We start from the raw sequence: 27,796 nt of genomic DNA, 5'->3' as shown, positions 1-27,796 counted from the left end.
AAGCATTCCCACGACCAACATCATCCGTGATTGCTTTATGAGCACTGCACTTAACAATCGCAACTTCAGTCGGCAAGGTTAGAGATTCCAACAAGTCGTTAACTAGCTGACCATGTTGAATCTTAGTCCCATGGGACGTAATGAAACCTCTTTCTCTCCACAAACGGCCAAAACTATGGGCCACGCCAAATGCGTACTGACTGTCTGTAAAAACATTCACTCTCTTTCCCTTAGCTAAAACACACGCTCTCGTTAGAGCTATTAATTCTGCAGCTTGGGCAGAATTCTGACTCACTCTTGCAGTTTCCACAATCGTCTTCAAAGTCGTTACTGCATAGGCAGCCGTCACATCACCATTCTCCAATTTAAAACATGACCCGTCCACATACAGCGTACCATCTGGATCGGGTAATGGAGTATCCTTCAAGTCAATACGTCCTTTTGTCTCTTCCTCCGTTTTAAAACAGCAATCATGTGGCTCGGAATCACTCGACTCTTGATTAGCCGGCAACAGCGTTGCTGGATTCAGTACATTACATCTTTTGATCTGAATATGACTCGCTAGTAATGTCAGCTCGTAACCAGATAGTCTCGCACTAGTAAGGTGTTGTGTCTTGGTTCGGTTCATGAGTGTATCCACTGCATGAGGAACCATGACCACTAGCATGTTGTTCATCACCAAACCAGCAGATTGTCGAATGGAAGCCGCAGCTGCCGCTGTAGCTCTCAAACAACTGGGTAACGCTCTAGCTACCGGATCTAATGTTGATGAAAAATACGCACAAGGGCGTTGTTTATCACCAAACTTCTGTGTCAGAACACTCAACGCGCAACCTTCTCTCTCGTGAACGTAGAGCGTGAATGGCTTACTGTAATCGGGTGTACCCAATACAGGAGCTGAACACAAGGCTTTTCGTAATTCAGTAAAACTCTCTTGACATTCATCAGACCATGGCACCGGACTCGGAACATTTTTCCCAGTCAAGGCTACCAATGGTTTCGCTAAAAGAGAAAAATTTGGAATCCACTGCCTACAGTAGGAGGTAATACCTAAGAAGGCACGTACTTCTCTCTGTGTGCGTGGAACACTCATTTGCGTAATTGCTTTTATTCTCTCTGGGGTCAACTTCCTTCCCTCCTTTGACAAGAGATGACCTAGGTAGGTCACTTCTTGGCAGCAGTATTGCATCTTAGAAGGTGACACCTTGTGATTCAGATTAGACAAATGATGTAATAACGAAACTGTAGCTGCTTTGCAAGTTTCCTTGTCATCGGCAGCCACTAGACGATCATCTACGTACTGTACTAAGGCAGAACCTGGAGGAAGGACAAAGGAATCTAACTGGCTTTTTAATGCTTGACTATAAATAGATGGGCTCTCACAGTAGCCCTGTGGAGCGCGTTTAAATCTGAAACTTCGACCTCCTAAACAGAAGCCAAAAATATCTCTACTTTCTTCGGCTATCGGAATGCTGAAAAAGGCATTCTTCAAGTCGATGACTGAGAACCAAGTGGCTGTAGCAGGAATCAATGTTAACAAGGCAGTAATGTCGGGAACCACAGGAAACTGTGGAACCACAATCTTATTAACTTCTCTAAGGTCTATGACAAACCTGTACACTGGGGGTTTTGTAGGATCAGTTCGTTTCAAAATCGGTAGTACAGGACTATTACAAACATTTCCTCTAGTTTCTTCAACCACACCTTTCTTAATCAAATCTTGCACAATCAATAAGAGTGCACGCTCACCTTCACTAGATATTTTATATTGAGGAATTCTTGGAAATTTTACATTTGCTTTCAAAGTAACTACATATGGTGGTATTTCTAAAAGGCCTACATCATTAGGACCAGTCGCCCAAAGAGAATCAGGGAGTGAGCGTAGCTCTGGCGGGAGTGCATCCATTGACAAGTACATCGGAGAGGTGATATTTTTACCCAACGTAAGCTGTACCCCTTCCGGAGAACAGTACAATGTCGCATATAGTCGTTTTAACAAATCTAAACCAAGCAGATTTTCATTACAACCCGTCGTCAAAATCAAGGGTGCTTTCAATTGACATGGTCCAACAGAAATAGACAAAGGACCAGATATGGGGTTGTAAACAGGGGCGCCTGAAAAACCTACAGAAACATTTGTTGAGCCGGACAAAGGTGCGCCAGGGAGTTTCGCATGAATGATAGAACTTTTTGCGGCACCAGTATCCAACAGAAACGGTTCGACTACACCTGATGTTGCTACTGCGACATAAGGCCCACTCTGATCTACTGGAACTGATACTACTCCCTCTCTCTGTCCATGGCTGTCCTAGTACCCATTTTGCTGAAATCCCTCATCCACTTCACAATAGTCTTCAACAAGATATTGCTGAGATCTATTTTGCTGGGCAGGCTGTCCATTTCTATGATCAAAGTGATTGGAGGGACGATCATTCGTCTGTGGAGGCATAGCACCTCGCCCTCGACTTCTAGAATTCTGCACAAAACCACCACGACCTCTCTGAGCTGCTGCTGCATTATTTTGTGCTAAAATCGGACATTCATTTTTGTAGTGACCCTCTTTCTTACAGTACGCACACTGATTCCACTGATATTGAGGCCTCGTTGAACTATAATCTGTCCTCTGATACGAACCTTGCTGCGTATTAGATTGATTCGTGCGAGGCGGATACGCCTGCTGCAAAAGAACTTTAGTTTTTAAATCTTTCGTTTTCTTCTCTGATTTCTCCTTTTCCTCTTTATCCCTATTTTCGTAGTACTGTGCAGTCGCAAGTATTTGCGCAGTTGTGGAAACAGCCCACGCACTCTCTGAATCTTTTAATTTATTGCATAATTCAGGTAACAAATTATGCACAAATTTATCGACAAACAGTCTCTGTCCCCCTTCTGTACTCATATCTTGACCACTATGATCTACAAAAGTCTCTTCGAACCTCGTGAAGAAGTCGGAGACACTTTCGTCTTTCTTTTGCTTGCATGCGGATAATTTGTCCCAATTAACACGCAGTGCGGGCATCAGAGTCTTCATTAAGTCAATTATTCTACCTGGAAGATTAGCAATAAGGGGTTCGGGTTTTGCACCACCTATTTGCTGACCATCCGCTGCAGTGATAGCTGCCCAATCACCACCTAAGGCAACTTGATGATCTTCCCTACGAATTTTAGCCCAGACTGGTTGAGGAACTACATTTCCAAATAACATATCAATGTCTGCTAAGTTCATTATACAAGCTTCAACCGTCTGTGTTAATTCCTTGTAATATCCAGCAGGATTCTTACGTGGATCTGGTAAGGCCTGTTTCACTGCTAACACTTCAGCTCGCTTCCACGGAATGTGTATCCACACTCTCTGGAACTGTGCTGGAACAGCTGCAATACCAGCATTATTATCAGCTGCCACTGCTTCGCGCCAAATTGGAGGAACCTCCCTCATAGGATATTGGCGACTCAGTTTCGTCTTACCTTTCTCTAAATCTCTCGGTGAACGAAGAGATGGATCATTCCTAAAACTTAAGATCAGTTCCATCGCTTCTTCTATATTTTCACCTACTATCATACCAGCAGCAAACTCTTTCTGAACCTTAATCAAGTCTTCTAAATTTGACTCAACATTATCTTCCTCTATTTCTTCACGTAACAACGAGCACATCTCGTCAAAGACGTACCGTTGCGTTGGTTCCTTCCATTGCATAAATGTTTCTAGTACATCTCTCGTACTATATCTCCTACTCTTCGAAATCCATCTGAGAGCCGTGGAGTCTAAAATTCCCCGTTCCTCAGTACTTGGAAGCTGACTACGTCTCTGAACAGAGTCAGGAGTAGGAGTCTTGATTAAAGTTTTATAGAAAGGAGACAGTATATTAGTAACAGAATCAGTGATTCTTCGACGTACAGAAAGTGGAGTTAACACACTCGCAGATGTAGAAAACACAGTAGAAGTAGGAACAGATAGCGAGGCAGTAGGAGTATCGAGAAAAATAGTTTGTGAAGTAGTAGGTGTAAGCGAGACAGATACAGGTATAGAAGTCGGCAACCCAGGAGGAGGAGGAGCCGTAGGAACGTTCACATTAACTACAGGAGGTACAGGAGCTTGATTCTGAGGGGCAGGAGCAGGAATACCAGGTTGTCCAGCAACCGGCAATTGAACATTTGGTACGAGTGGAGCCGTAGCACCTTGTGCATACGGTGGAGGTGACCGTAACAGATAAGACAGAAGAGGATCGTTTTCCGAATCCTCTAGTATCTTAACCGTTTTCGATGGCAAGGCAGGGTAGCACTTGTCGATCGCTAAATTATGCTCTCTAATGGCCACCTCTATAGCCTTCTCACACTCGTTATCTTGCAGCTGTTTAGTTGCTTGCTCTAGAGTCAACTCTTCTTGTTCTTTCTGTTCTTTCTTCAACCTTTTCATTTCTCTCTGTTTGGATTCTTTTCGCCAGTAACGGAAAGAATCAAACATTGCCGGCCGGGCTTTCTTCCTAAACAATTTCGCTTCTAAATTATCAAGAATTTCGGGTTCAAAACTACCATGCAGTGGCCAACTAAGGACACCGTCTTTCTTGGTGTAGCGGACCCATACCTCATTATAAGATATAGGACCCACTCCATGTTTACAATATAAATCATATAGGGGAGTCCCAATCGGAGGAACCAGACATGAGTCCTCCAATCGTGAGTCACTGTTGCAACCGAAACACGACAACATACAATTTCTCCGACTTACCATTTTCAGTCCGGAACACGAAACAAACAAAACACAAAACAAATATGTGCACTTGAACCAAGAACTTAGGCCTACCAAAACCAAACTAATGTATCGATACCCAAACTGAACCAAATAGATTATCGTGACTAGAACAACCAGTGATAGTCCTACGAAACCAAACCAAACTAAGAACCAATCAAGGATTTTTAACAACCCTCACAAAGTAACCAGCTAGCTATCACTAAATACTTAACGGAGGCACTGAAGACGTCACCAAGGAGAAACCCGTCACGTTTCGCTGTACTAAGGGCTGCACCTCGGGTCCAAGACAGGGCGACGGTCAAGGCAACGGCCCACTGCAGCCGTCCTGAACGGGAACCCTCGTGGAAGAGAACTTCGGGCCACTTTTGCGATATGCCGGGATCGATGAAGTGGGGCGCCTCCCTCAGGAATCTTCACACGAAGCTTCTCGAACTCTTCAGGCTTTTGGACCGGTACCGAATGACGTCGCCCCACGTTGGGCGCCAATTGGAGTTCTGGACTTTTTGGTTCCGTCCAGAGGTGTCAGGGTACAACACCCAAAGACCCCGGAGTTCCACCTGCCTTGGTGCGCAAATGAACAGAAACACGGGCTTCTCGATGGTGGCGTCAAAGACCAAAGGTTTATTACTGCAGGGACACAGAAGTCACAGAAACTACGCATGGGCAGTGTCTAGGAGCCTGTTCAAATTGTACAAAGAGGGTTGCTCCTTATATACTGATTTTTAGCCTTCAGGCGAATTCTTCACATGTTAGTACATTCTCAAAACCTTTGTGTCTCAAACAATAAATATTTGGCGTACACAGGAACTGTTGATAAAATCTGATACGAAACATCTACGAAGAGGGGTTCCCACTAGTTCATCACAATCCCTTGTCAATATTGCATTCAAGAGCCGGACCGCCTCATCGTAAATTTCGTTACCTCCCCCTAATAAAGGCCCAGAAGGAAAGGAGCAGAGCCAGGTGCAGAAGATAGGAAAGCGGGATAAGAGATGTTTGTGGGTTGTAAATGGGCAAGGCTACCGGCTTCGGCCGCCTAATCATGATCGGGACAATGGACACGAGAACCAGTTCAGGTGGGCTGGCCTCGGGCAGAGGAGGCAGCCTTTGTCGAGTCATGCAGCTACAGCGTGATCTGGTTTAAGGTGCACGTGTCATGAAAGAGGTGAATCTCCGGCTAAGGCTACGTGTCCTTAATCGAAATGAAGTGATCAGAGGTTATTGCGTATGTGAGGGCAAGAAACACAAAATGGCGGCCATGATCTAAGATGGATGCTGTGGGTAGATCAGAAATGTGTTCATAACAGGAGTGCTCTTGCTCGTAGTATAGCGAAAACACCAGGATATGCTAAATGGATCATTTGCGGTTCGCTGATACCAATATTATGTATTTCCGACAATATTGAAAACACGGGTTCAAATCGTCACGGAACCTCAGGCGTCATTAGCACCAAGCTCCCATCAAATGAGCTACCCGGCAGAGCAACAGCCGCCGATGAGGGGCAATACACGACTCAAGGCAGGGCTGCGCGCCGCAGCCCCGACTGCAGTATCAGCCAGGAGCCCAGCAGCCGCCATGCCCATAGGGAAAACAACCTCGGGTGAGAGGCAATATATTGGCATGAAAACAAATCTCATCTTCTACTCGAAGCCGCCGGAGAAGGTGGGGGAGCGCGCACGAGGCTGTGCCCAAATTCGCGCACCCCGCTCCAGGCCTGTAACATTATTCCCCTCATTACCGAACTTATCTGCCTGCCGCCAATCGGTCGTGGGGGATGGGCACGAGTGGGGCCAAGTCGCGGGCGTGCTACGGGGCTTTCCGCCCGGCCCAGCTGTAACCCCCAGAATGGGGGGAGCGGGCACGAGGGGGGCTTCAATGTAGGACTCACCTAGATCGGCAGCCCTGCAGCGCATCAGGCAGATCAGAAAACAGATCAGGAGCAAAAGAGGCCGATCTGGGGGGCGGCAGAGGCCTAAATACCCGGGCCGCCCCCCCGAGCGTGTGCCCTCCCCTGGATGCTGCCGGTGCACCCGCCCAGGGGAGGGGCTAGCGAACCACCAGAGCCTCCCCTCCCTGAGCCAAGGGGGGGGTTGCTCCGCCTAGTGGGCACTTAAAGGCTGCCCTGCTTATCTCCCCCTGTGGGGTACGCGGACAGCGGCAGTCATGTGACCCAGGGACAGGCTACTAAATGACTAAGACCAGAAAATGCTAACTTTCTAAAAGTGTCATTTTCAACATTGTAATTTAAAATCTGACTTTACATTAAGAGGGGATTTTTCATTACAATTCCAAAGACAGAAAACGTGAACAGGTTACCTGTTCCCATTTGGAAATGGCAGCCTATTAAATGTAATAAGGTAACTCCATTGTTATCCTATGGGAGAAGCAGGTCTTTTAGTGTTGAAAAGTGAATGTAAGAGTTTTTCACTACCAGGATACGTAAAATGTACATGTACATGTCTAACTTTTTAACCACATTGCACCTTGCACTCTGGGCTGTGCAGGGCGTGTCCTTGGGATGTCTTCTATGTATTAAAAGGGAAGGATTAAGCCTGGCAATAAATGTATTATGCCATGTCGACATGGCAGTTTAAAACTGCACACATTCTGCAATGGTAGGCCTGGGGCATGTTTACAGGGCTAATTAAGTTGGTGGCACAATCAGTGCTGCAGGCCCAATAGTAGCATTTAATATACAGGCAATGGAAATATGTAGTACCACTTCACTAGGGGCTTACAAGTAACTTATATGTACATATTGGATGTAAGCTCCAAAACACCAGGGAACAAAACATGAATATAAGGGGATATCTAAATACAATTAGAACCAATAGAAAGCACGGTGCCCTCTTTGAACTTTTATTAATAGGGAAATGGATGTTTCAACGTTAATTCACAAAGGCATGTGTAATAGTGCATAAAAAAATCTCCTGTAGTAATGCTTCCCATACTCATAACGCTTTTGGGAGTCAGACACTAGTGTTTCTGTTTAACACCATTTGTAAATATTTTAATAATTATATTGGGATGGGCAAATGCTTAGTGGCATACAACAGTTTTGATGAGTAAAATTCGAGCATATTTATCACAATCAGCATGAACCTACTCACATGATTAGCAATATATTGTACATAAAAGCTAATTAAGATGTTAACTGTAGAAGCACAGACATTGATAGACAGTAGAAACAAGTGTGTGGTGGACTGATAGGGTACAAAGTTTCCAATTGATGCAGGGAGTTATAGTCGATCATAGAATCTGTTAAATAGCAATCTTCTATATACTGTACTTTATCCCTCAATTTACACAACTGCCTTATGCTTGCATAAATGCTGGATCCCAGAGGTTATAACTCACTTTACATCTTACAAACAGTAATACAGAAGGACTATCAAAATGCCTCAAATTGCCCCTTCTTTTCAGTACCTTTTCATTGTCTTCTATTGTGTGGTTAGGATGCTGAAAGTCTGCTGTGGGTGAACTTCCTACTGAGTCACTAAATTGCAAATTGTCTTGAACGAGATTTGTAGCACTCCCTTCACTTAATCCCCATTTTGTCTTGGTTAAGTAGTTAATTTATGGTGTTTGTCTTTCTCTGGCAGCAGCACAGATGGGTGGAGGGCAGTCATTCACATACATGGATTTCAGGGACTGGCTTGACAGTGTATTCTGACCTTTTAACCTACACCAATAATATTCTACAGTTCTTTGCTTCCACACATACACATATTAATTCCACTGCTATTTTCCTGTAATGCTTCACATTACCATACAACATTCATTTTAAGCCAGACCTATTAGCATTGTTCTGCCTTCACACACACTGGGAGGGAGATACAGTAGCTTTGAAAAGTGGAGGCACAAGGTATTCTGTAGTCCAAATGTCTTTAGCATGTAGGAAAGACAGTTGTTGGAGGCTAAACTTAAGTGATAGTGCCCAGAAACAAAAAGCTTAACTGCTGGTTTTGGGTGAAAAGCAAAGAAGCATATGAAAAGTATCCTAAATATATGAAAAATAATTATATTTCCTTCCTAAAATGTGCAAATATTTGCAAGCACTGGAAAAGACGGTGCATTAACATGCGAACACATGTAAACACAGCCATGCACAAATGCACTCTCCTTCTAGTACCACATTCAATCTGGGTTTATGGTCTTTAACATTCATGTAATACTACACATGCAGGTCATAACATTATTTGATCTGTGCATAGGTCTCCCAATGGCCACCAAAAACATTCTTGAAAAAGTCTTATGTGATAATTACCATACACTCACAGTTTTCCCCAGGTCAAACTTGCTGGACTTTATCATGGGAAAAGGCTTGGAAAAAAGTAATACACACACAGAAAAGTGTGTGTGTGTGTTTCGGGGGGGGGGGGGGGCAGAGGAGATTTTAGCAACCAGCGAGGGGGATCTCCCCAAATGCAATCACAAATTACACAAGTGCCCTCGGGTCTGTCAATGAAAAATGACCAATGTCATGGTGCAAGGAGGATTCCCTATGATGAAGCATGCCACCTCTGGTGGGTGAGGGGAACCGTCCTTTAAAGGGACGCCTTCTTCCTAGCCAGCCTCTCTTACCTTTTTCTCTTTCTTTATTGAAAGACCCGAGGGCCCTTGTGTATTTTGGAAAAAGGGTAAAACATGCAAAATCCTGTGTGATAAAACAACTTGTATGCCTCATTTGCAAGTTAAAAAATCGGAATAAGAGGTGTTTACTACACATGGTAAGTAGCTTACTCCGTGTTAAAGGTATATACTATGTGTTGTAAATACCCCACCTATTCCACCTAACTTGTAGTGAAGGTCTTAGCAGAACTGGAAAAGTTTGAGGTTTTGTTTTTGTGTTCATCATGGAAATTTACCAAAATGCATTTTGAAGTGGGTTGCTGCCTTGCTCAGAAACAACACCTCTTGTTAAAGCAGAATTATTCAAGTCCCTCAACCTCTGAGGCAAAATAAAACAAACTTCCAAATATGAAAATAATGACCTACCAATGGGAGCAACTGCAGTGTGTGTTGTATTTCTTCTCCAGCAGAGTACTTGGCAGCCACAGTGGCACCAGGTGCTTAACCGATGAGATAATCGGTCTAAAAGATAGTCAATTAGAGTGATGAAGAAGATGGAAATTTCAGTGCAGTTCCCCAGAGACTAATTGTGGAAGGAGAAGCTTTGAGTTATACAGGTTTGCCACGTTCATTAATGTGCAAGTACCAAGGGCTATCCGTAACACTTGTGATGCTGTGCATCTTCTAGTGCTCTTGCTCAAAACAACTCTATCTCAATTGCGACAACAAGATAAATCATGGCGGCTTGAACAGCGGCCTGTTGCAAACAGTTTGCATGTCTGTAAAGGGGCCCTGAAAACTATTCATAGTTTCTATAAGATGATGTTGCCTTTTAAGACAATTGTTCAGTTCAATTGTTTTTCCATGGGATCTCTACTGTGTCGATCTGTGGAGTACAGCAAGACTGTCAATTACCTCTTCCCAATCAGAACATAATTATTCAATATCTACACATTTTTCATCACCTTCTCAATAGGCTGCAAAAACAAATTGCAACAGCGCGTATTATATTTTGTGCTGTATGACCTAACGTGTATTTGCCAATATCCCCCACATTTCTCAATGACTTTTAGACAGTATCCTACTCTGAAATCCCCATATCTATGGTAGGAAATACACAGAGTTACCTTTTGACAATGGTTTGGACCCCACATTGATCTAAGTTGAACTTCTATGACTTGACAGGTTGGTACCCTGTTTCAAAGTTACTAAATCATGAATTGATAATCTATTTTCCTTACATTTTGGCAGCCTCAGAGCTGCAGGCAGTGGGCTCTCCGATCTTCATGGTCACTTCTATATAACCCCTGCAGTCTGTATAAGATGTCTGTGAAAAAAGCCCAAGGCCCTACACGTAGGATGACATGTATTGATTGACATGGAGACTCCTGTGTCAGCAAACACTATTTTCAATGCATAGCCACTACAGATTTTCCGTAAAGCATACTAAATTCTGTATCAGTTTTGAAAAATACACAAAACCCATTCAACCACACGTTTATGCTGGCTGATCCTGGGAAAATTCTAAGTTGCCACCACCGCTAGCGGCTGGCTTGAACCAGCCAAATCTGACTGGCACCTGTCCTGGGGGCCTGTGTCATTCAATTGTGAAGTTGGGTTTTTGATAAATATGTAGGAAAAGTAACTGTTCAAGAGTTAGACTTTGCTTACCTGAAGTTTAAAGCGAGCTGATTAGTATTTGCTTACCTGCATGCAGATGGCCTATTAGTGCTGACTTTGATGAAGTGTGAAATACTGCTCTCAGAGCAGAGACAATGGTGGGGACTTCACAGGTTGGCTTAGGTGAGGAATGCCACACAGCTTAACCCAGGAAATGCTCAAGAAAGTGAGTTGGAGGGGCTGCTCATTACCATTGACGTTCCCTAAGATATGTCTGATGCTTCCTCCAGAGGCATAAGGTTTCATCTATGTAGGGTTTTATTGAGAACGGTGCAAAGTGGGATAATTTGAATTGAATGAAACAGTATGTGCTGCAAACGTGTGATAGTTTGCCCTTGGAAACCTATTACCCATAGGTAAAGGAGTGACATAGATTGACTATTCAATTGACCATAGTAGCACCTCACCCCAACTCCTCTGAACATTTTCTGGTCCAGTGAAAAAACAGAAAGAGGTTGTGCTTGCTGTCTGTGAAGTGTGTGGGAACCAAAAGAGCTGAACATGTTCAGACGTTTACCAAGAACTGACAAGTGGGCTCCAAGGGCCAGTTGACTGACTTCCTCTGTGGATACAGGGACACAACACTGAAATTGATTTTTTCTTGAGTGACCAGTGGACCAGTTGCAAATGAACCCTGGCAAGACTGTGCTGGTAGCCTCTGCTGGAGTGGGCCCTGGGATCTAAGTGCAGGGAGCCTTGGAAGTGACCAGGAGGAGCTGCTCCAGAAAGTTGCAAAAGTTGGGGATTACTAAATGTTTGACCTTTAAATGACTGGGACTAACCACCCAAGGCTATTCGTCCAAGGTGCGACCTTGGCAGGCAATAAAACCCAAATGGATCTGCTCTGGGTTTTTGCCTTCCGAAAGAAGACTTTAGTGGGCCCCCATGGCCAAGGCATCCAGCTTCTGTGTGACACATCTTAATAGGCTTCAAGGTTTTTTCTACTAGAGGTTTTTGAAGTTCGAAAACGTATTACTTTGGGAGGACTCACATCCTCCCTAATTATTAATCCCTTTTCTTACAAGTGCCTACTATCATCACCCCCACAAAATTACTCAGGTAATTTGTCTCATTTGAAATGCTCAGTGACTTAAAAGGTTGGCACACAACCAATATTTTGAAAGACATTTTTTTTTCAAATATTGATTCAAATGGGTTGTATATCAAGTTGGCAACACAGGATGTTTCGTAAAATATATTGCGCACATAAAAATCTTGCCACTCATTTAAATATTATCTGTCCGGGTCGAGCATATGAAGTGTTCTCTGAAGTTCAGAGTGGGAAATATTGTTGGCACCATCAGCCTATCTGCAACTGCTAGCAAAGACATCATTAGCTCTTCAGTTCTCCCTTGAGAATCCCTTGTGCCAAGTCAAAGATTTTTCTTCAGTGAATTCACAATGGAGAAACGCCTCACCGCCTTCCCTCCAAAACATTATCTGCAGATGTGAATAAGAGAGAAAAAAATCGAGTTTCTCAGTAAGGACATGAATCATTTACTGTTTAAGAATGCATTGCTTTTGTATGTTGAGAGACCTTAACATGCATTGGTGTCCACAAAAGACCAAATATCACATATGACATGCCATGGCAATGGAGTGCACAGCAGTAGTACCAATATTTTCTCAGATTGGGGGGAGGACGATTTTGTTTTTGTCAGCGTGTGTTGTTCTTAACTTAGTCATAAGAACTCTGCTACTGAACCATACAAATGGTAGCACGTACTATCCACATACAAGCAACTTAAAGTTACAAAACAAAGCAGACATAAGAAAATCTAGAAATATATATGGTAACATAGCAAAGCACAGCAAAGGGACAATGAATGTTGTCTTTTTTTTTAAGTCATTTTGTCTATCTTACAGGGCACCGGATACTTGGCCTCAGAGCTCCAAGGTATTACTACATCATGGGCATAGTGGAAATTATACACATAAGCCCTATTCAGCATCTCTCTCTTAACATCATGAGACGAGGCATCACAAGCTCATTAATGCCTCTAACGTCATAGGACAAATAAAAAGAAGCCTATAACAAGTGGAAACAAAAAAAGAAAAAAATCATAAGAAACTGATACACTAGAGGCATGGCGGCCGCCCAATAGGTCAAAGGAGTAGAGGTTGACATCTGCGGTGACCTCTTTAAAATGGTTGTGCCATCAATTACTACTCACTAAAGAGGTGTTGGTTTTGTCCGGGTTCTTTGGGAGGCGGGTGGTGCACAAATGCATCTGTTTCATTGATCCTGGGCTTCTAGAGACAGAGGACAATAAAGATGCAAACTGTAGTGTCTTGGTGTGGACACGTTCTAGTGTTTCTATGTAATGCAACACACTCTACACCCACCCACCACAGACGTCATGGTGTCACATGACGCTGCCAATAAAAGAGGCTGAGCGCACGTGCTCAAGACCTTTCCTACCACCCAGGCCTGGTGTCTGTGTCCATCCTTGATGCGCCTATCATGAGGGCCCAGGGCCCATACCTTCAAACATTACAATGGCGACGAGGTCGGTAGTGCAACCCAGGCGTGCCACTACCAATCACTGAGGAAAAGGGGGAGAGAGTGCCCGCCTGAAGGGCACCCCCTGCAGCAAGGCACCACGAGCAGAGAATCCGGTGAGCACGTCGGAGCCCAGCAGCACCAAGAGGCCACAGCAAGTCGATGGTAGCCTCCCGTGTCAGCCGCCACCAACATGTGCCTCGAGGAATGAGCGGACCGCCCAGAGCCCACCTGAGACGGCCGCAAAGCAAGAACCCCACCAGAGTGGTGCACGGGCCGGGCGGAGTCCACCCGCCACGACCGCGACGCAGCATCTGGCCAGCCGGCCGAAGGTGAGCCCCTGGGGCGAAGTGCCCAACATTAATTGTGCCAGCGAACAAGCAGGACCAGCGGAGCCTACCCGTGGCCTGCCCGAGTCATCCCTTGCCCCCGCCGCGTGTGTAAAGGAAGCGGCGGGGCCCAGAGTAAGCCACGGCGGGAAGGGAAGGCGGCCGGACCCGAAGGTCAACTAAACCAACGAGGGGGAGGGAGCGGAGTAGCTAACCGCCTCCCGACCCCCCTCGCGACGTGGTCCAGGCCAGCGGAGCCCACCCGCGACCGGCCGGCGGCACCTCCACCGAGGGAAGACACAGCAGCGCCAGCGGAGCCCACCCGCGACCTGCCGGCGGCACCCCCAGCGAAGAAGAGACTCAGCAGCGCCAGCGGAGCCCACCCGCGACCCGCCGGTAGCGCCCAGTGAAGGTCAGTGACTGCAGAGCCAGCGGAGCCCACCCGCGGCCTGCGAGAAGCAAGGCAGGTCTCCGCCGCGCAGCGTGTGGGGGTAGAAGCTGCAGCGGCGGGAGACCGGCGAAAGTGAGGCCAGCGGAACAGTACAGTCAAAAGACAGAGCCGGCGGAGCCCAACCGCGGCCTGCCTCGAGCGTCCCTCGCCGAGGAGGAGAGACCGGAGCGACGAGCTCCCCCACCGGAGTAAAGCAACTTCTCCCCGCCCGCGTGAGCACTGCCGAGGCGGCTGCGGACGGGGAGAGAGAGCGAGGGAGAAGCAAGCAGCTACAGGCGGCCAGCGCCGCCAAGATCAGTAGGCGCCCCTCCCCCCTCCTCGTGTGCTCCGTGTGAGGAGCAGAGTGCAGGGAAGCAGGGGTGAAGTGACCGTCTGCACGCGGCCAGCGCCGCCGTCAGCAAAAGGTGCCCCCTCCCTGTGTGCTCCGGGTGAGGAGCAGAGTGCCAGCAGCGCGGTCAACACCGCCAAAGAGTCACCAGCCCCACCGGAATACTGATCAAAAGGAAGTACCGGTGCACCAATAAAGACAGTGAAATTAGCCCCCAGCATTAATGCTGCACAACTCCAGAGGGACATACACAGTGCTTTTGCAATGTCTGCCTGACTTCAGCACATTTAAAAATTCGGTATAATTCTGGAACACTAAAAGCATAGAAAATCTACTCACCCATGCTCAGCAACAGCTCCAACCCCCTGTGCACTGAAGCAGTAGAGTGCACACCCGGGAAAGACAAGACAGGCTGCTCAAAAGACCCAGCAACACTGCCACCCAGTGGCTAAAAGCAATAGTGCACTAGCATCCACCAGCACGGAAACAAGCATTGTTCAACGCAAAAGAAGTTACCACCATCTAGAGGCAACAAACTGAGTAGCGCCCCAAGGGAAGCATCTTAACGCCCGAATCCAGAAAGCGCGCTCTGCGCAGGAGACACCCACACGCACCAGCAAGGAGTCAGCGGCGGCCACTTCTGAAGCGACGTGGGAAGAGGCGCGAATGTCTCACTCAACATCAACACCTCACCAAGCATCCAAGCAAGGACAAAACGTCTGGAGAAAACGACTGCCAAGCACTGGAGGAACGATCAGGGAATAAGACTGCCGAGATCAGAAGACGGAGAGAGCAGTGACTCCTAGTGGCCACAGGAGATCACCGCAGCATCAACTACTCCCGCCAACGGTCCGAAGCAGCAAACTTCTGACGCCATCCAAAGCAGCAAGTACCCGACGGTCCAAAGCAGCAAAGTACTGGACGTCAGCCAAAGCAGCAAGAAAACGACGCCAGCCAAAGCTGCAAGTACCGACGACACGCAACAAGTGTCCGAGAGCCTTGAAAAGAACGGGCGCAGATAACGCGCCACGTGGAAGGCACAGCCCCCACGAGATGGAAGAAGGGCACAGGTAACGCCAGTGCGGAACAGTTACCGAAGAAGACCACTAAGCGTGGCACCCCCAGAAGCCGATCCACAGAAAGATCGCGTACCAAGTATGACCCGCGACGGGTTCTCTAAACTACATCAGAAAGTCCGACAGGACGACCGAAGAAACCTGCCAAAACATCAGCAGGAGAGGACCGCCAAATGGTCCAGGACGTTCGACCTACTCAAGGTCTCTAAACACCATCCCACGAACGTCACCTACAAGAATCCAGAGAAGAGGGTTCGCGACACCAACTCAGGAAGCTGAGGAAGAAGGAGGAAGTGTCCCAGCCGGGGACAAACCAGGATCACACATGCAGCGGGCGCACCCTGCATGGAGGAGCCAGGTCAGGAGAGAAGATGCAAGATCGGACCGAGTGATGTCGCGAAAAGGAAGGAAGAAGAGGAGAGAGCTGTGTGGCACGTCTGCCACTGCGAAAAGAAAGGAAGAAGAGGAGAGAGCTGTGTGGCACGTCTGCCACTGCGTAAAGAAAGGAAGAAGAGGAGAGAGCTGTGTGGCACGTCTGCCACTGCGAAAAGAAAGGAAGAAAAGGAGAGATCTGCGTGGCACGTTTGCCACCGTGAAAAGAAAGGATGAAAAGGAGAGACAGGTGGCAACCCCGCCACTGTTAGAGCGTAAGGAAGAATATCCACGTGGCCGTTGCCACAGTTAAGAATGGAAGGAAGTTATTCCATGTGGCCGTTGCCACAGTTGAAGAGCAGAAAAGAAGTACATCCACGTGGCCGTTGCCACAGTTAGGAGTGAAGAAGATGTCAGTGCAAAATAGGTCCCCACTGTTAGTCCGAGGCCGAACTGGTACGTAACCATCCATTTCACGGCGAGCTGCAAGAACTCCAACCGCACCCCGTTACCACGGAAGCCAACAACACAAGGACTGTGAGGAAAAAGGGGCTACCCAGTCGTTTACAGACTGTTTCCATCTAGCACCACCAACCTGTGCTAAAGCGGACAAAAGTTCCCCGAAACAGACTGAACTCCATCTGCCCATTCCCAAGCTGAGGCGGATAGAAAATAGTGGTGGAACAGAACACTTCACTGCATCCTGAGATAAGTTAATTCCCCAAATGTGAATTATTAAGTTTGGTCTTTTCGTTGATTAAAAAGGGGAGTGATGTAGTGTCTTGGTGTGGACACGTTCTAGTGTTTCTATGTAATGCAACACACTCTACACCCACCCACCACAGACGTCATGGTGTCACATGACGCTGCCAATAAAAGAGGCTGAGCGCACGTGCTCAAGACCTTTCCTACCACCCAGCCCTGGTGTCTGTGTCCATCCTTGATGCGCCTATCATGAGGGCCCAGGGCCCATACCTTCAAACATTACACAAACTCCTGAAGATTCCTGAACCAGGCCCAAGAAATATCCCAGACTGAGAAGTATGACACAAGGCTCCTGAAGATATCAGTTAAATGGCCGAAATAGACAGAAACGTAACGAACATCGCCCTTTTGATTCTATGCCAATATCTTTTTGAAAGCTCTGGATGCTCCAGAAACAGCGGCTCCACCAGCTCTCAGAGGAAGAAGGGCTCCATGGCTACTTCCCTGAGGCTGGAAGAGTCTGAGGGGCATATGCTCAAGCCCCTATCGCCACGGCAACATCACTTTTTTTGATGTTCTCGTGGCAATAGGGCCAGTGCCCTATTCTCAAGGCAGCGTTAACCCATTAACGTGGCTTAAAGCCCTGTTAAGTGGCTTAACGCTGCTTTGAGAATAGGGCACCTTTCACGCTAAACTTAGCGTCAAAGGGGGCGTGCCGTGGGTGTTGTGGTGGGCATACCATCGCAACACCCATTGAATATGACGCTGCCATCTATTATCAAGGGTTGCGATAATAGGTGGCAGCACCAAACTTAAGGTGGCGAAACGAGGAGAAATGCTTAATGTATCCTAGTTTTTGCTATTTCCGTGTGTACTGCCTTGTGCAGCACACATGGAAATAGCAAAATGCCATAGTTTGTTTATGTACAGGGAGGTGGACCTTCCTGTACATAAACAAACCTTTTAAAAAATGCCGTTTTGTAACTTACATGTGTGGTGCATGAAGCAGCACACATGTAAGTTACTAAACAGCTTTTTAGGTTTGTTTATGTGCAGGAAGGGACACCTGCCTGTACATAGACAAACCTCCCTACTCGCAGACACCCTTGCACTCCGGTGCAAGGGTGCCTTCATTGGCGTGAAGTCATGGGACTCAGCGCCGTCGCAGGGGGAAATGGCAGGTTGCACAACATTCTTGAGACTAGGGTGCCGCCTGGCGTTTCCGAAGTGGCGGTGAGAGCTGTTAAGCCAAGGAGGCTAACGCCTCTCACCGCCACTTCCCCTGAGTGTTTTGCGGATGAACCTGTGACCTTGTGCACATGGCTAAAAGTTGATGAGCAACATGCTGTTCTTTTGTCACGTTTTCCCATACATGCATCTCTGGAAAGCCATATTAAAATATTGAAAGCAGCAGTGGCAAGCTTGATATGTATGGGGCTTGACTCAATGCCTATCCAGAACTCCAAGCCTTCTGAGTGACAGAGGTCCCTGGTGGGGGCACCCAGTAGAGTATTTCAAACAGCTGGTGCCACTATCTCTGGTTCTTGCCTACTCTGTACTAAGCAACATGTTCTGAACAGTAACAACCAAGCAAACGGTACAACCAATTTGCATAGTGATGTGGAACATCTGTATTGAGAATACAAGTTGTTCCAGCTGCCAGTAATTTTGCTTTAGCGCCTCATCAGGGGTAGGAAGCACTACATAAGCACAACTGCACAACAAAGCAAATCAAGAAAGGCATGCACAATCTCTCAATTTCGTTACATGGTTCTTGACTCAAGTATCCTGAATAATTTATAGCAATGTGCAGTGTACTCCTTAAATATTAATTTTGGTTTACAAATGAGTAAATGCAGATTAAAGTATCCCTGTCAAAACCTTATTCAATGGGCCCTATACACAAAGACTTTGTTGTGAGTTAGTGAAACTTACTCTGTTATTGCCCCGCCTTACTCCTGACTCTCTGGGGTAAATTATCAGCACTACAACAGAACAAAACAGCACATTCTGGGTGAATTGGACACTTCATGGATCACTGTAGAGAAAAATGAACTACTAAAGACTTGTGTCTGTTTTTTCAAATATTTGCAAATTCAAAATTCTATGTGAGCTGATCACTCGGATCTTAGTAACTTCCCTGGTCCTCACTTTTAGTTGATGGCTGTTTTTTATTATTGTCTAGGTATATTTCACCTGAAAGTTCCAGAATCATCACCTGTTGGGTCGGGCATTGGACGAATCAGAGCTGTGGATCCAGACTTTGGGAGAAATGCAGAAATTGAATATACTATTGTCCCAGGGGACGGGGGGAACCTGTTTGACATCACTACTGATGAAAACACGCAGGAAGGAATTATCATCCTGAAAAAGGTACGTTATTTCTCATATTAACGGTCCACAGAACTAATTTGCATATCACATCAGGGTGCAAGATATAATGGAAAGATCTTTTATATAATGAGCAGGGGTGTGACAATTTTACGTGATTTTCTTTCACATAATCATGTGCAAGCCCACAAGATTATGCAACCTTTCACGAGATGCAACACCGGCATATAGCACAATATTTTAGTTCAAAATGCATACAAGGACGCATTTCAAGCTAAAAAAACAGAAGATAGCACAAAAATCACAAATGCCAAAAAGAATACCCCCCCCCCCCCTTTTTCTGGTCGTTAATGTTGATCCTGTGCTTCCGCAGTAAAATGTTGCCATGAATGCATTTCCACGTGGTGTGGTTCCATTATTTTGTAAATTTCGTGTCACATGCATAACACAAAAGTAGAAAAACTGCGCAAGATTATGCCAACATAACTAAACTTCACCCAGCCTAAAACTCAGTCTTTTCTGATGTACATTCTCAGCTTTTTTACTAAGAGTACATACACTGTTGTCTTTCTTGAACTTGTGAACTATCCTTGTCTTAATGTAATGTTCCATCTTGTTAACGCTCTTCCCCGAACTTAGATTTAGAACCACACAATGAAGGATTTTTGATCTTTTGAAAACTTTAAACATTTGAGCAATTTTCTTTTGCAAAAAGGGTTTCATTCGTGTTGAGTTGATGGTTATTAATTATTCATGCTATTTTAGAAAAAAGATGGGGCAAATTTATGAAAAAATTATGTGTTAAACGCTCCACAAGGAAATGATGACTCGTTGAAAGCAATGCGCTAATTTTAACTCCTCCACAGACGAGAAATTTCAGAACTCCCAAATTAGAAAAAAAAAATCACTGTGTGAGGAGAGGGCGAGACCATGGATGGGGTGGTAAATCATTTGGGAACTACATAAGAGGCACTCCTGCCCCCTCCAGACACCAACTCCCCCCCTAAAACAAATGCTTGCTGAGGTTGATGCCCATGTCCTGTGGTGTTTTAACACCTCTTAATGAACATCAGCTTTTCACGGCCTCCAGACGCTCTGTGCAGTAGTTTCCAGTTTCTCTTTTCTTCCATTGTGTGACTTCACTCCTCACCTTGTGACCAAGTGATGGGAGCTGACATTGTGTGGCACATGGTGGCACTGTGTGAGTTGGCAGTCTGGTGTTTACTTATCATTATAATAAGGTATGTCATCCATTATTAAAGCTGTTCTGGTTGCTCTCATCATAAAAAAGAGACCTCTCTAAGGAGCAATATTACATTAGTCTCCTGGCTACAGTTAAATGTCACTCTCGCTGCATTGTATGCTTTAAGTTTCAAAAATGGTTTATTAAAGAAAATTAAAGAACAGAAGGCAATTACATCAGAGAAAAGTAGACATCTGAAGGACAATCCAAGCAAATATATGAACATGCAATATAAATAATATAACATTCTGATAATAGAAGGAAGATAATAAACGTCTACGAATTTTACAAATTAAACATATCTTATAATAATAAGTGATGAACATAATAAACTTGAATTGAAATACATAACTGAAATGCTAAAACAAGCACATTTTAATTATTTTTTAAGGGTGAAAGGAAAGAACAGTAAAGAAAGAAAAGGGAAGAAAGAGACAAGGCAGACACAGGGGGAGAAGAAGGAAAGGAGAGGTGAAACATAATGTACTGTTAAGGTTAAACAAGCGAATAGCTAACAACAATGTGATGCATTGTATGCTTTGAGAAGAGATTTTTTTTAAAGGTATATTAAGGTTTGTGGCAAACATTACAAAATCGATATGTATCATTTCGTCTTCATGCATTGAGGAGTAGCAAGTCAGCATACACAGTAGGGTTAATAACCTGATTATCTTACAGGCATATACAGCAATCCAACTAACATAAATAATCGTTCCATCTTCATGCATATTGCCTCGTTGTATTCCAACCCAACATGTGTCTACCATGATACATGCCTCCAAACTTTATAAGCTAACTAGTGTCTACAGATTCCCACTTCTAACCCTCCCCCCTCTCAACTAAATCTCCCCCCACCGCCCCCCATGTCCGGTGTACGGTCTCAGGTTGTGCATCCTTGAAATTTAGCCCCCGATTCCGTGTCCATTCAATGCCCATCATGTCCCCGATGGCCGGTGCCCCCTGTCTCTAGAGTACCATCTGGTCCATTACCTGACCGTGGGCTTCCCCAGCCTCCTCTCGGTCTTTGTCTTCATTTTCGGCTCGACCCACTTGTCAACTCTTCCATCATTGCCCGCCAGGCCTGTAAATCATCTTCTACATTTTTGTCTCGTCTAGTCTGCTGCATTCTTATCACCTCAGCTGTTGCCATTGTGTCAGTTTGGGCGGTCTCCAGCTCAGCCACGAAATGGTAATCCGTCGCTTGGGTAGCACCAGCCCCAGGAGGACAAACTTCCTGCTAAGATTCCTATTCTTAGGTCGGGGCAGCAAACCCAGAAACACCACCATGATCTCTCCTGCTATCTCCCAGCCTGTTACTCGTTGCAGCAAAGTCAGGATTTCCCTGAAGCGTCGGGCAAGCCCAGACCATGTATTGTATTCTAGTTAGTACTTGTATAGCGCACTGTCACCCTATGGGTATCCTGGCACTGCAATTACCAGCACTGCTCAAATCTATGCCAGATCATTACTGGAAGAGAGAAATATGATCTATTGCTGGCCTAATCCCTGGAGAACAACCAGGTATTCAATTTGTTCCTGAAAAGTAGCAGATTCTCAGTCTGTCGGAGGTCGATCTGCAGTTCATTCTACAGCTGTGAGGCTGCAGAGCTGAAGGCTCGACCTCCCATCCTGGTTCTTCTAACTTTAGGGATACACACCAGATTTAATGAAGCAGAGCAACGATTTCTAGATGGAGTATACCATGTGAACTTGCTCTGCAATGGCCGTGGTCCCATTTCATGTGTTGCCCTAAGGACCAGGCACAGTGACTAAAACTGTACTCTCTGCAGAATTGGAAGCCAGTGAAGATCCCTCAAAGCTGAAGAGACAAAGGACTTGCGATGTCTATTTAAGTCTAGCTTCGCAACCAAAGTTTGAACTCTCTGTAGTTTCCTTATCAAAGTAATAGGGGCACTAAGCATCAGGGCATTACAGTAATCTAGGGTTGTGTTCCCCGACCCAAGGAACACACGCAGGAAACCGGATGGCTATTGGAGGTACCTTTATTTGTTATTCGCTATGTGCATTACAGCCATGCTTGTCTGCGACCTCTCGCCCCGAGGTCCTGGCATGTCTTTGTGTTCCTTTTTCTGTCCTTCTTTTATTTGTGGTAGTCGTGTTCTGCTCACCCTTCCTAGTACCAGCTCGGCTGGACACCTTCCTGTGGAGCTGTGGGGTGTGTTTCGGTAGTCCCTAAGTACTTGATACAGTGCTTGTCCAATTGATATTTCGGTCAATTTTGCTCTTTGCACTGCCTTCTTGATGGTCCCCATGAACCGTTCGGCCATCCCATTTGCTTGTGGCCACAGCGGTGTTATCCGTGTGTGATTTATTCCCAGGTACGCCATGAACCTCTTGAACTCTTCGCCTGAAAATGGTGGACCATTGTCTGTCTTGAGCGTGTAGTGTAGTTCCTAGTTTCCCACTAGGCCCTGCGCATTGGAATAACATAAACAGTAGTATCGACGTGGAACTGCGGATATTCCAGGCCTCCACTGACTATGCTAAACTTAATTGGGTGTGTTACCAACTAGCTCAGAGGTCACTGGAAACTTTCTTCTCTGCATAGGAAGTGATCAGCTTCCTTGGCACAGACAAGAAGGGATTCAGCTTTCCAACAACCGTGCAACATGACAACTTTGCTCCTCAGATCAAGAGTCAATCTCTAGGGTCGTGTGAAACAATAGACATGTATTTCACTCAGTCAGTCTAGTGCAGTTTACTTTCACGAGATGTAGAGAATAGAGAGACGGGCGTTTGTCAATAAAGGGTTAACATTTATTGAACAGTCTTTCTTCTCGTACAAGAGAAATGTATTGCCACAATTGCAAGACTTGTTATTATAAAAAGTACGTACAGTAAGATAAGGATTGCGAAATAGAACTGTAAAAGCATTGATATGGTTTCTTAGCCATACAATGGTTTAAAAGTAATAAAACATATATACAGTCATATATACATTAGGCTAACATACTCAACTGGTGCTTCTAACTATGCCTACCCCAGTGTGCCTGACCTAAGCCTAACACGTGGAAGGGGAGTAAGGAAGTAGCTTTAAGTTAAGTTGGTTTTGCCAAGGTTTGTTTCAAGAATTCTCATCTAAGGGTTTAGTCAACACCATACCTCTGAATAGAATGATGGAGGATTGGTATCTCCTTCAGGGGTCACTCTCGATATCCCACTCACCCGCGAGGGCAGACCGGAAACGCCGGAGCTGGATTTCTCTGCACGAGAAAGGCAGCGGCTCTCTTCAGCGCGTCGAGGAAGGAAGGGGGACAGCGTCCGCGGGCAGCTGGAATCTGCTGGATGTCTTCGCAGAGGGACGGCTGTTCAGCTCCTAAGCGTACTGCACCATCGTTCGCGCTTTAGCAGCGATAATGGTATCAGTAGCTTCACCACCAAGGGGACAGCAGGCTGCAGCGACAGGGTGCTAGCTTCACCAACACGGGGTCTTGCAGACAGCTAGTATCAGCAACAGTAGCTCATTGCTTAAGGCAACGTTGGTAATATTTATACCTGACAGGTGCCGGGTTTGACGCAAGTTTGCTGGACATAAGACGTCAATTAAAGATGTCACTAGGAAGTGATAGTTATCAGTTGCTCATTAGAGTTCCATTACTAATCAAAACACAGCAAGCGGGGATTTCCAGGTTTGCTGAGTTTTTATCTTGTTGAAGAACTCGGAGTGTTAATCTAGGAATATCAGATAGTGACTTCTGCTCTGTCATTGCACTAATTGGTCGCAAAGGAAGTGGCAGAGAGCTATGCTGGAATGTGGCTCTGTTCGTGTGAGGCCAGAGATGACTTTTCTGAAAATCGCACTTGAACGGTTATGCCAATATAGGGAATAAATGGATTTATAGCCGAATAGGGGCATAAGGTCACAGTATCGATCAGGAACCTAGATAAACACATAACACCCACTCCACGTATTCATGTCCATCAAATTACTAAAACTAAAGCAATTAGATGCGTGTGTAACATTGCCCACCCCAAAATACATAAATGCATTCGAAATAGGCGTACTTGTAATACATGAAATTTAGGTACTGTACGTTTTTTGAAGCATAGTAATCATTCAAAAAATTATTGCATATGAAATCAATGAACGATCATGCAAAAAGAATTACACATGAAGTATCTCTGACAGAAGAAAGGCGAGATAAATCATCACATATAAATGCATTGAATTAACATGTGCTAGAGGCTGGTGTAATGTTGTTATGTCTCTAGATGTGTTTAAAAATAGAAGTTTTGAAGCTTCTGTTCTCTAAGAATAGTTTTTACGTTAAGCAAAGAATTGTTCGTGCCAAAAAAAAGGTCAATATTAAAAATGTCCAATTCAAAAGAATTAATGCTTGAACGGGGAAATAGAGTTCCAACACTTTCTGCAGTTTTTGTTGATCAAAACTGAAGGCCGAATTCAGAGTTCATGAGAACGCTGTGAGTCGGAAAGCTTCTCAAAAGTTATTGTTTCTGTACGGGTGAGAACATCGTATCAGACAGGCTCTCAAAGAATTGGTCTACAAAATCAGGTGACAGTTCAACCAAATTAGATAGCGCTGTAACTTGGCAGGTGTGAGAATGATTGCTGTCATCGTAGTCAGGAGCAGCAATGCTCACAGAATGTCGTACCTGGGTGATGTTGCTTTTGTCACTCGCTCCACTGTTACCACCTAGTCGTAGTACAGGAGTCTCAACGAATGCTGTCATCAGGATTGGTAGCCGCTGGGGACAACACAATGCGTGAGCCGTTATTGGACTGAACAAAGTATCGACGTCCATTGGTACTGCTGATGGAAGTGAAAGACAGATGTCCAACACGCATTCATCGCCGTATAGCATACATCTTAGTACCGGTAAGATACAGTTCTGCCATATAGGTCTGAATGAAAGGAACCAGGTCATGTTTAGATCTCTCAGCCTGGCCAATCCAAGGATGTTAGTTATCCTGTCCCGGTAGCGCATTGCTAGGATTGTCTCTTCCATTCCCATGGGAGCTATGTCTGAGTTTCGGCTTGCCATAACGAAGCAGGAGGGTCAAAAATAAAATCCCTGCTACAAGTCCCAAAAATAATGGTATGCCGCCAAAAACAGAGTGTACAAAATTAGGAACGATTCCCAAAATTGCCTGGAAGGGTGTTAGAAGTCCCGTAAAGACTGTCTTAAATATGCCTCGGATGCTTGTTGCACTAGACATGTTAAGGAGTTGGCTCAACATTTCTACGAAATGCACGGGGCAATTTGTTGATAAAAGGTCATGAACTTCAGTAGCTGTCCTTGCAACTAGAAGATCATACGTCTCTTTTGATGATGTTATAGGCACTGTTGTCTGTAAAAGTACAGATTTCATTTTGCTTAAAGTATCAATTCGTATAGAATAGAGATTCAGACGAGGCCAGATGGGAGTCACTGTGTCTGCAGGCCCACTCGGAAACAATGCTTGCATACAGCATTTGACCATGGATGTTACTTTCACTAGATAACTTTTCCCTGGCACGAGGCCACAACATCTGTGATCCGTTCTAAGAATGTAACTCCCGTTCGAAAGTTGCATAAAGAAGGGCTCTATCTGAGTTGCAGGTGGCTAGCTGGTGGCATGAAAGGTTGTTAGAATTTCCATCACATGCTCCGTGTAAATTAATACCCTGACACAAAAGTATACCGCTTAGTGAATGTTTACAGTTGTCACCACTAAGAAATACATTTTTGTTGCTGTCACTATAGCAAGAATGAGTGTATGGTAATTTCCATTCAGATTTTACATATCCTTTACCCAATTGTTCATACTGGCCAGGAGGTATGTATTCAAGGCACTTTTTAAATCGGAAAGTTGTTATCGGAATTGTGATAATTCCGTGTATTATCCATTCAATGACAGGACTCTCTGACATTGTCAATGGTAATCTCTCAAGTTTTTCGATGCTCAGGATTGTATAGTCTGCTCCTTTCTGTGCCAAACTGATCTGTTTATCAGTAAGGTTAAAAATGGAAAATAATGACGTTGTGTTGATTAAACGCCAAGGCACATAGCCTGAACGAAGATTTTGCAGCATCCAGCCTAATTCTATAATAGAACGTAATTGAGACTGGCCATGTTGTAACATTAGCAAGTCTCTATCTATCACATCAAAGGCAGAGGATACAATATTGTCCAACGAATATATTCTGGAAGACAGAGTCATTAACCCATTGTCTACCACAGAAAGTGATTTCTCCAAATTAATACGATCAATTTCTCGTATTTTCTCAGCAGTTTCAATTTGCTTTACTTTCCAAGCCTCGTTGTAAGCAGCATAGATACTGGTCGCTATGAAACGCTTTTGACGCTGTTTGCGTGGTCCAAGAATGAAATCGCGCAAATCAGCACCATCTTTTAGTAAAGACAAGTGTTGCTTAATTTCAGCCAGTGTGGATGAAGTTAGCCATTCAAGGCAGAGCTTCCCTACACTGTATGTTATTATAATCCCTGGATGTTGTCTCTGGGAGTATCTTGAGTCTAATCTGGTCATTTTTAACCCCTGTGTTTTATTCAGGAATCTATCTTGACAGCTGTTTGTGTCAATAGGCCAGATTAACCACTTTTTCCAATCAGGATGTGTTCTGTTCAAATGTAAAATTTGTGATACGTCCAACTCAATATCTGCAGTTATATTTTCTGGTATTGGCTTTGGTATAGACGGTGTTTTAAGGTCTTTGATCTTAGCTAGGCCAAGACAAGATGTTTGGTGTATTGTGTCATTTAAAAACAACATTTGTTCTGGTATCATGCAGGTTCTAAAGAGTGCTTCAATGCCTTGTACCTGCCAATCTTTTGTACCCCAAATGGTTTTCGTTTCAATATTATTTTTCCAATAATCAAAACCAAATGTCATCATTTTGTCATAAAATGCTTCTGAATATATCAATTTAGAATTTGTCAGCATTGTTTTCATTCCTGTTTTATCTAACAGTTTGTAATAAAACGTTTCTGCATCACTGGTGTTAAACCCTGAGAAGTATTTGAATTTCTCAAAAAATGCTTTAGAACTGCTTTTAGGTGGTGAAGAACAATGTTCCCATTGATTATACATAAAAACATTTCTAGGCTGTGCAGATTTATGCAAGTAATGATCCCCATAGTGGGTGTAACAGAATAACTGCTCATAACTAGATGAACCTTGTAAATAATCATGATCTGTGAATCTAGCTGACATTACTAAATCAGACATCATGTCATTAATACTGTTAAAGTCCCAATCATCAGAGAATGTACTAGGTGTCACAAAGTCACTTAAGGAAACCTTTAGTTGATGAGGATACTTCAGGATTTCGACCGGACCATAGATCTCATAGTCTGTTTTCTCCCATACTACCCCACCAGGTATTGGAATTGCGGTGACATTTACTGTTGACAGTTCTCTTTTCTTCACGTGGGATGATCTGTGTGGTTTCAGGACTAGGTTGATGTTCTGACTT

General features: G+C 44.8%; 1 protein-coding gene across 1 annotated transcript in view; it reads left to right on the top strand.

The window, feature by feature from the left end:
• The window catches only part of CDH12 (cadherin 12), a 1,369,316-nt gene that overhangs the window by 1,069,215 nt on the left and 272,305 nt on the right, over positions 1–27,796 (top strand). Inside the window, exon 6 of the mRNA XM_086965412.1 lies at positions 18,950–19,137. Within this exon, the coding sequence (XP_086821538.1) occupies positions 18,950–19,137 (188 nt within the window). The remainder of the gene's footprint in view (positions 1–18,949; positions 19,138–27,796) is intronic.

This window comes from Lissotriton vulgaris, chromosome 4_1, assembly GCF_964263255.1.
Source record: "Lissotriton vulgaris chromosome 4_1, aLisVul1.2, whole genome shotgun sequence".
Taxonomy (NCBI): Eukaryota; Metazoa; Chordata; class Amphibia; order Caudata; family Salamandridae; genus Lissotriton; species Lissotriton vulgaris.
The sequence above is the reverse complement of the archived record's forward strand: the minus strand, read 5'-3'. Positions and strand labels throughout refer to the sequence as shown.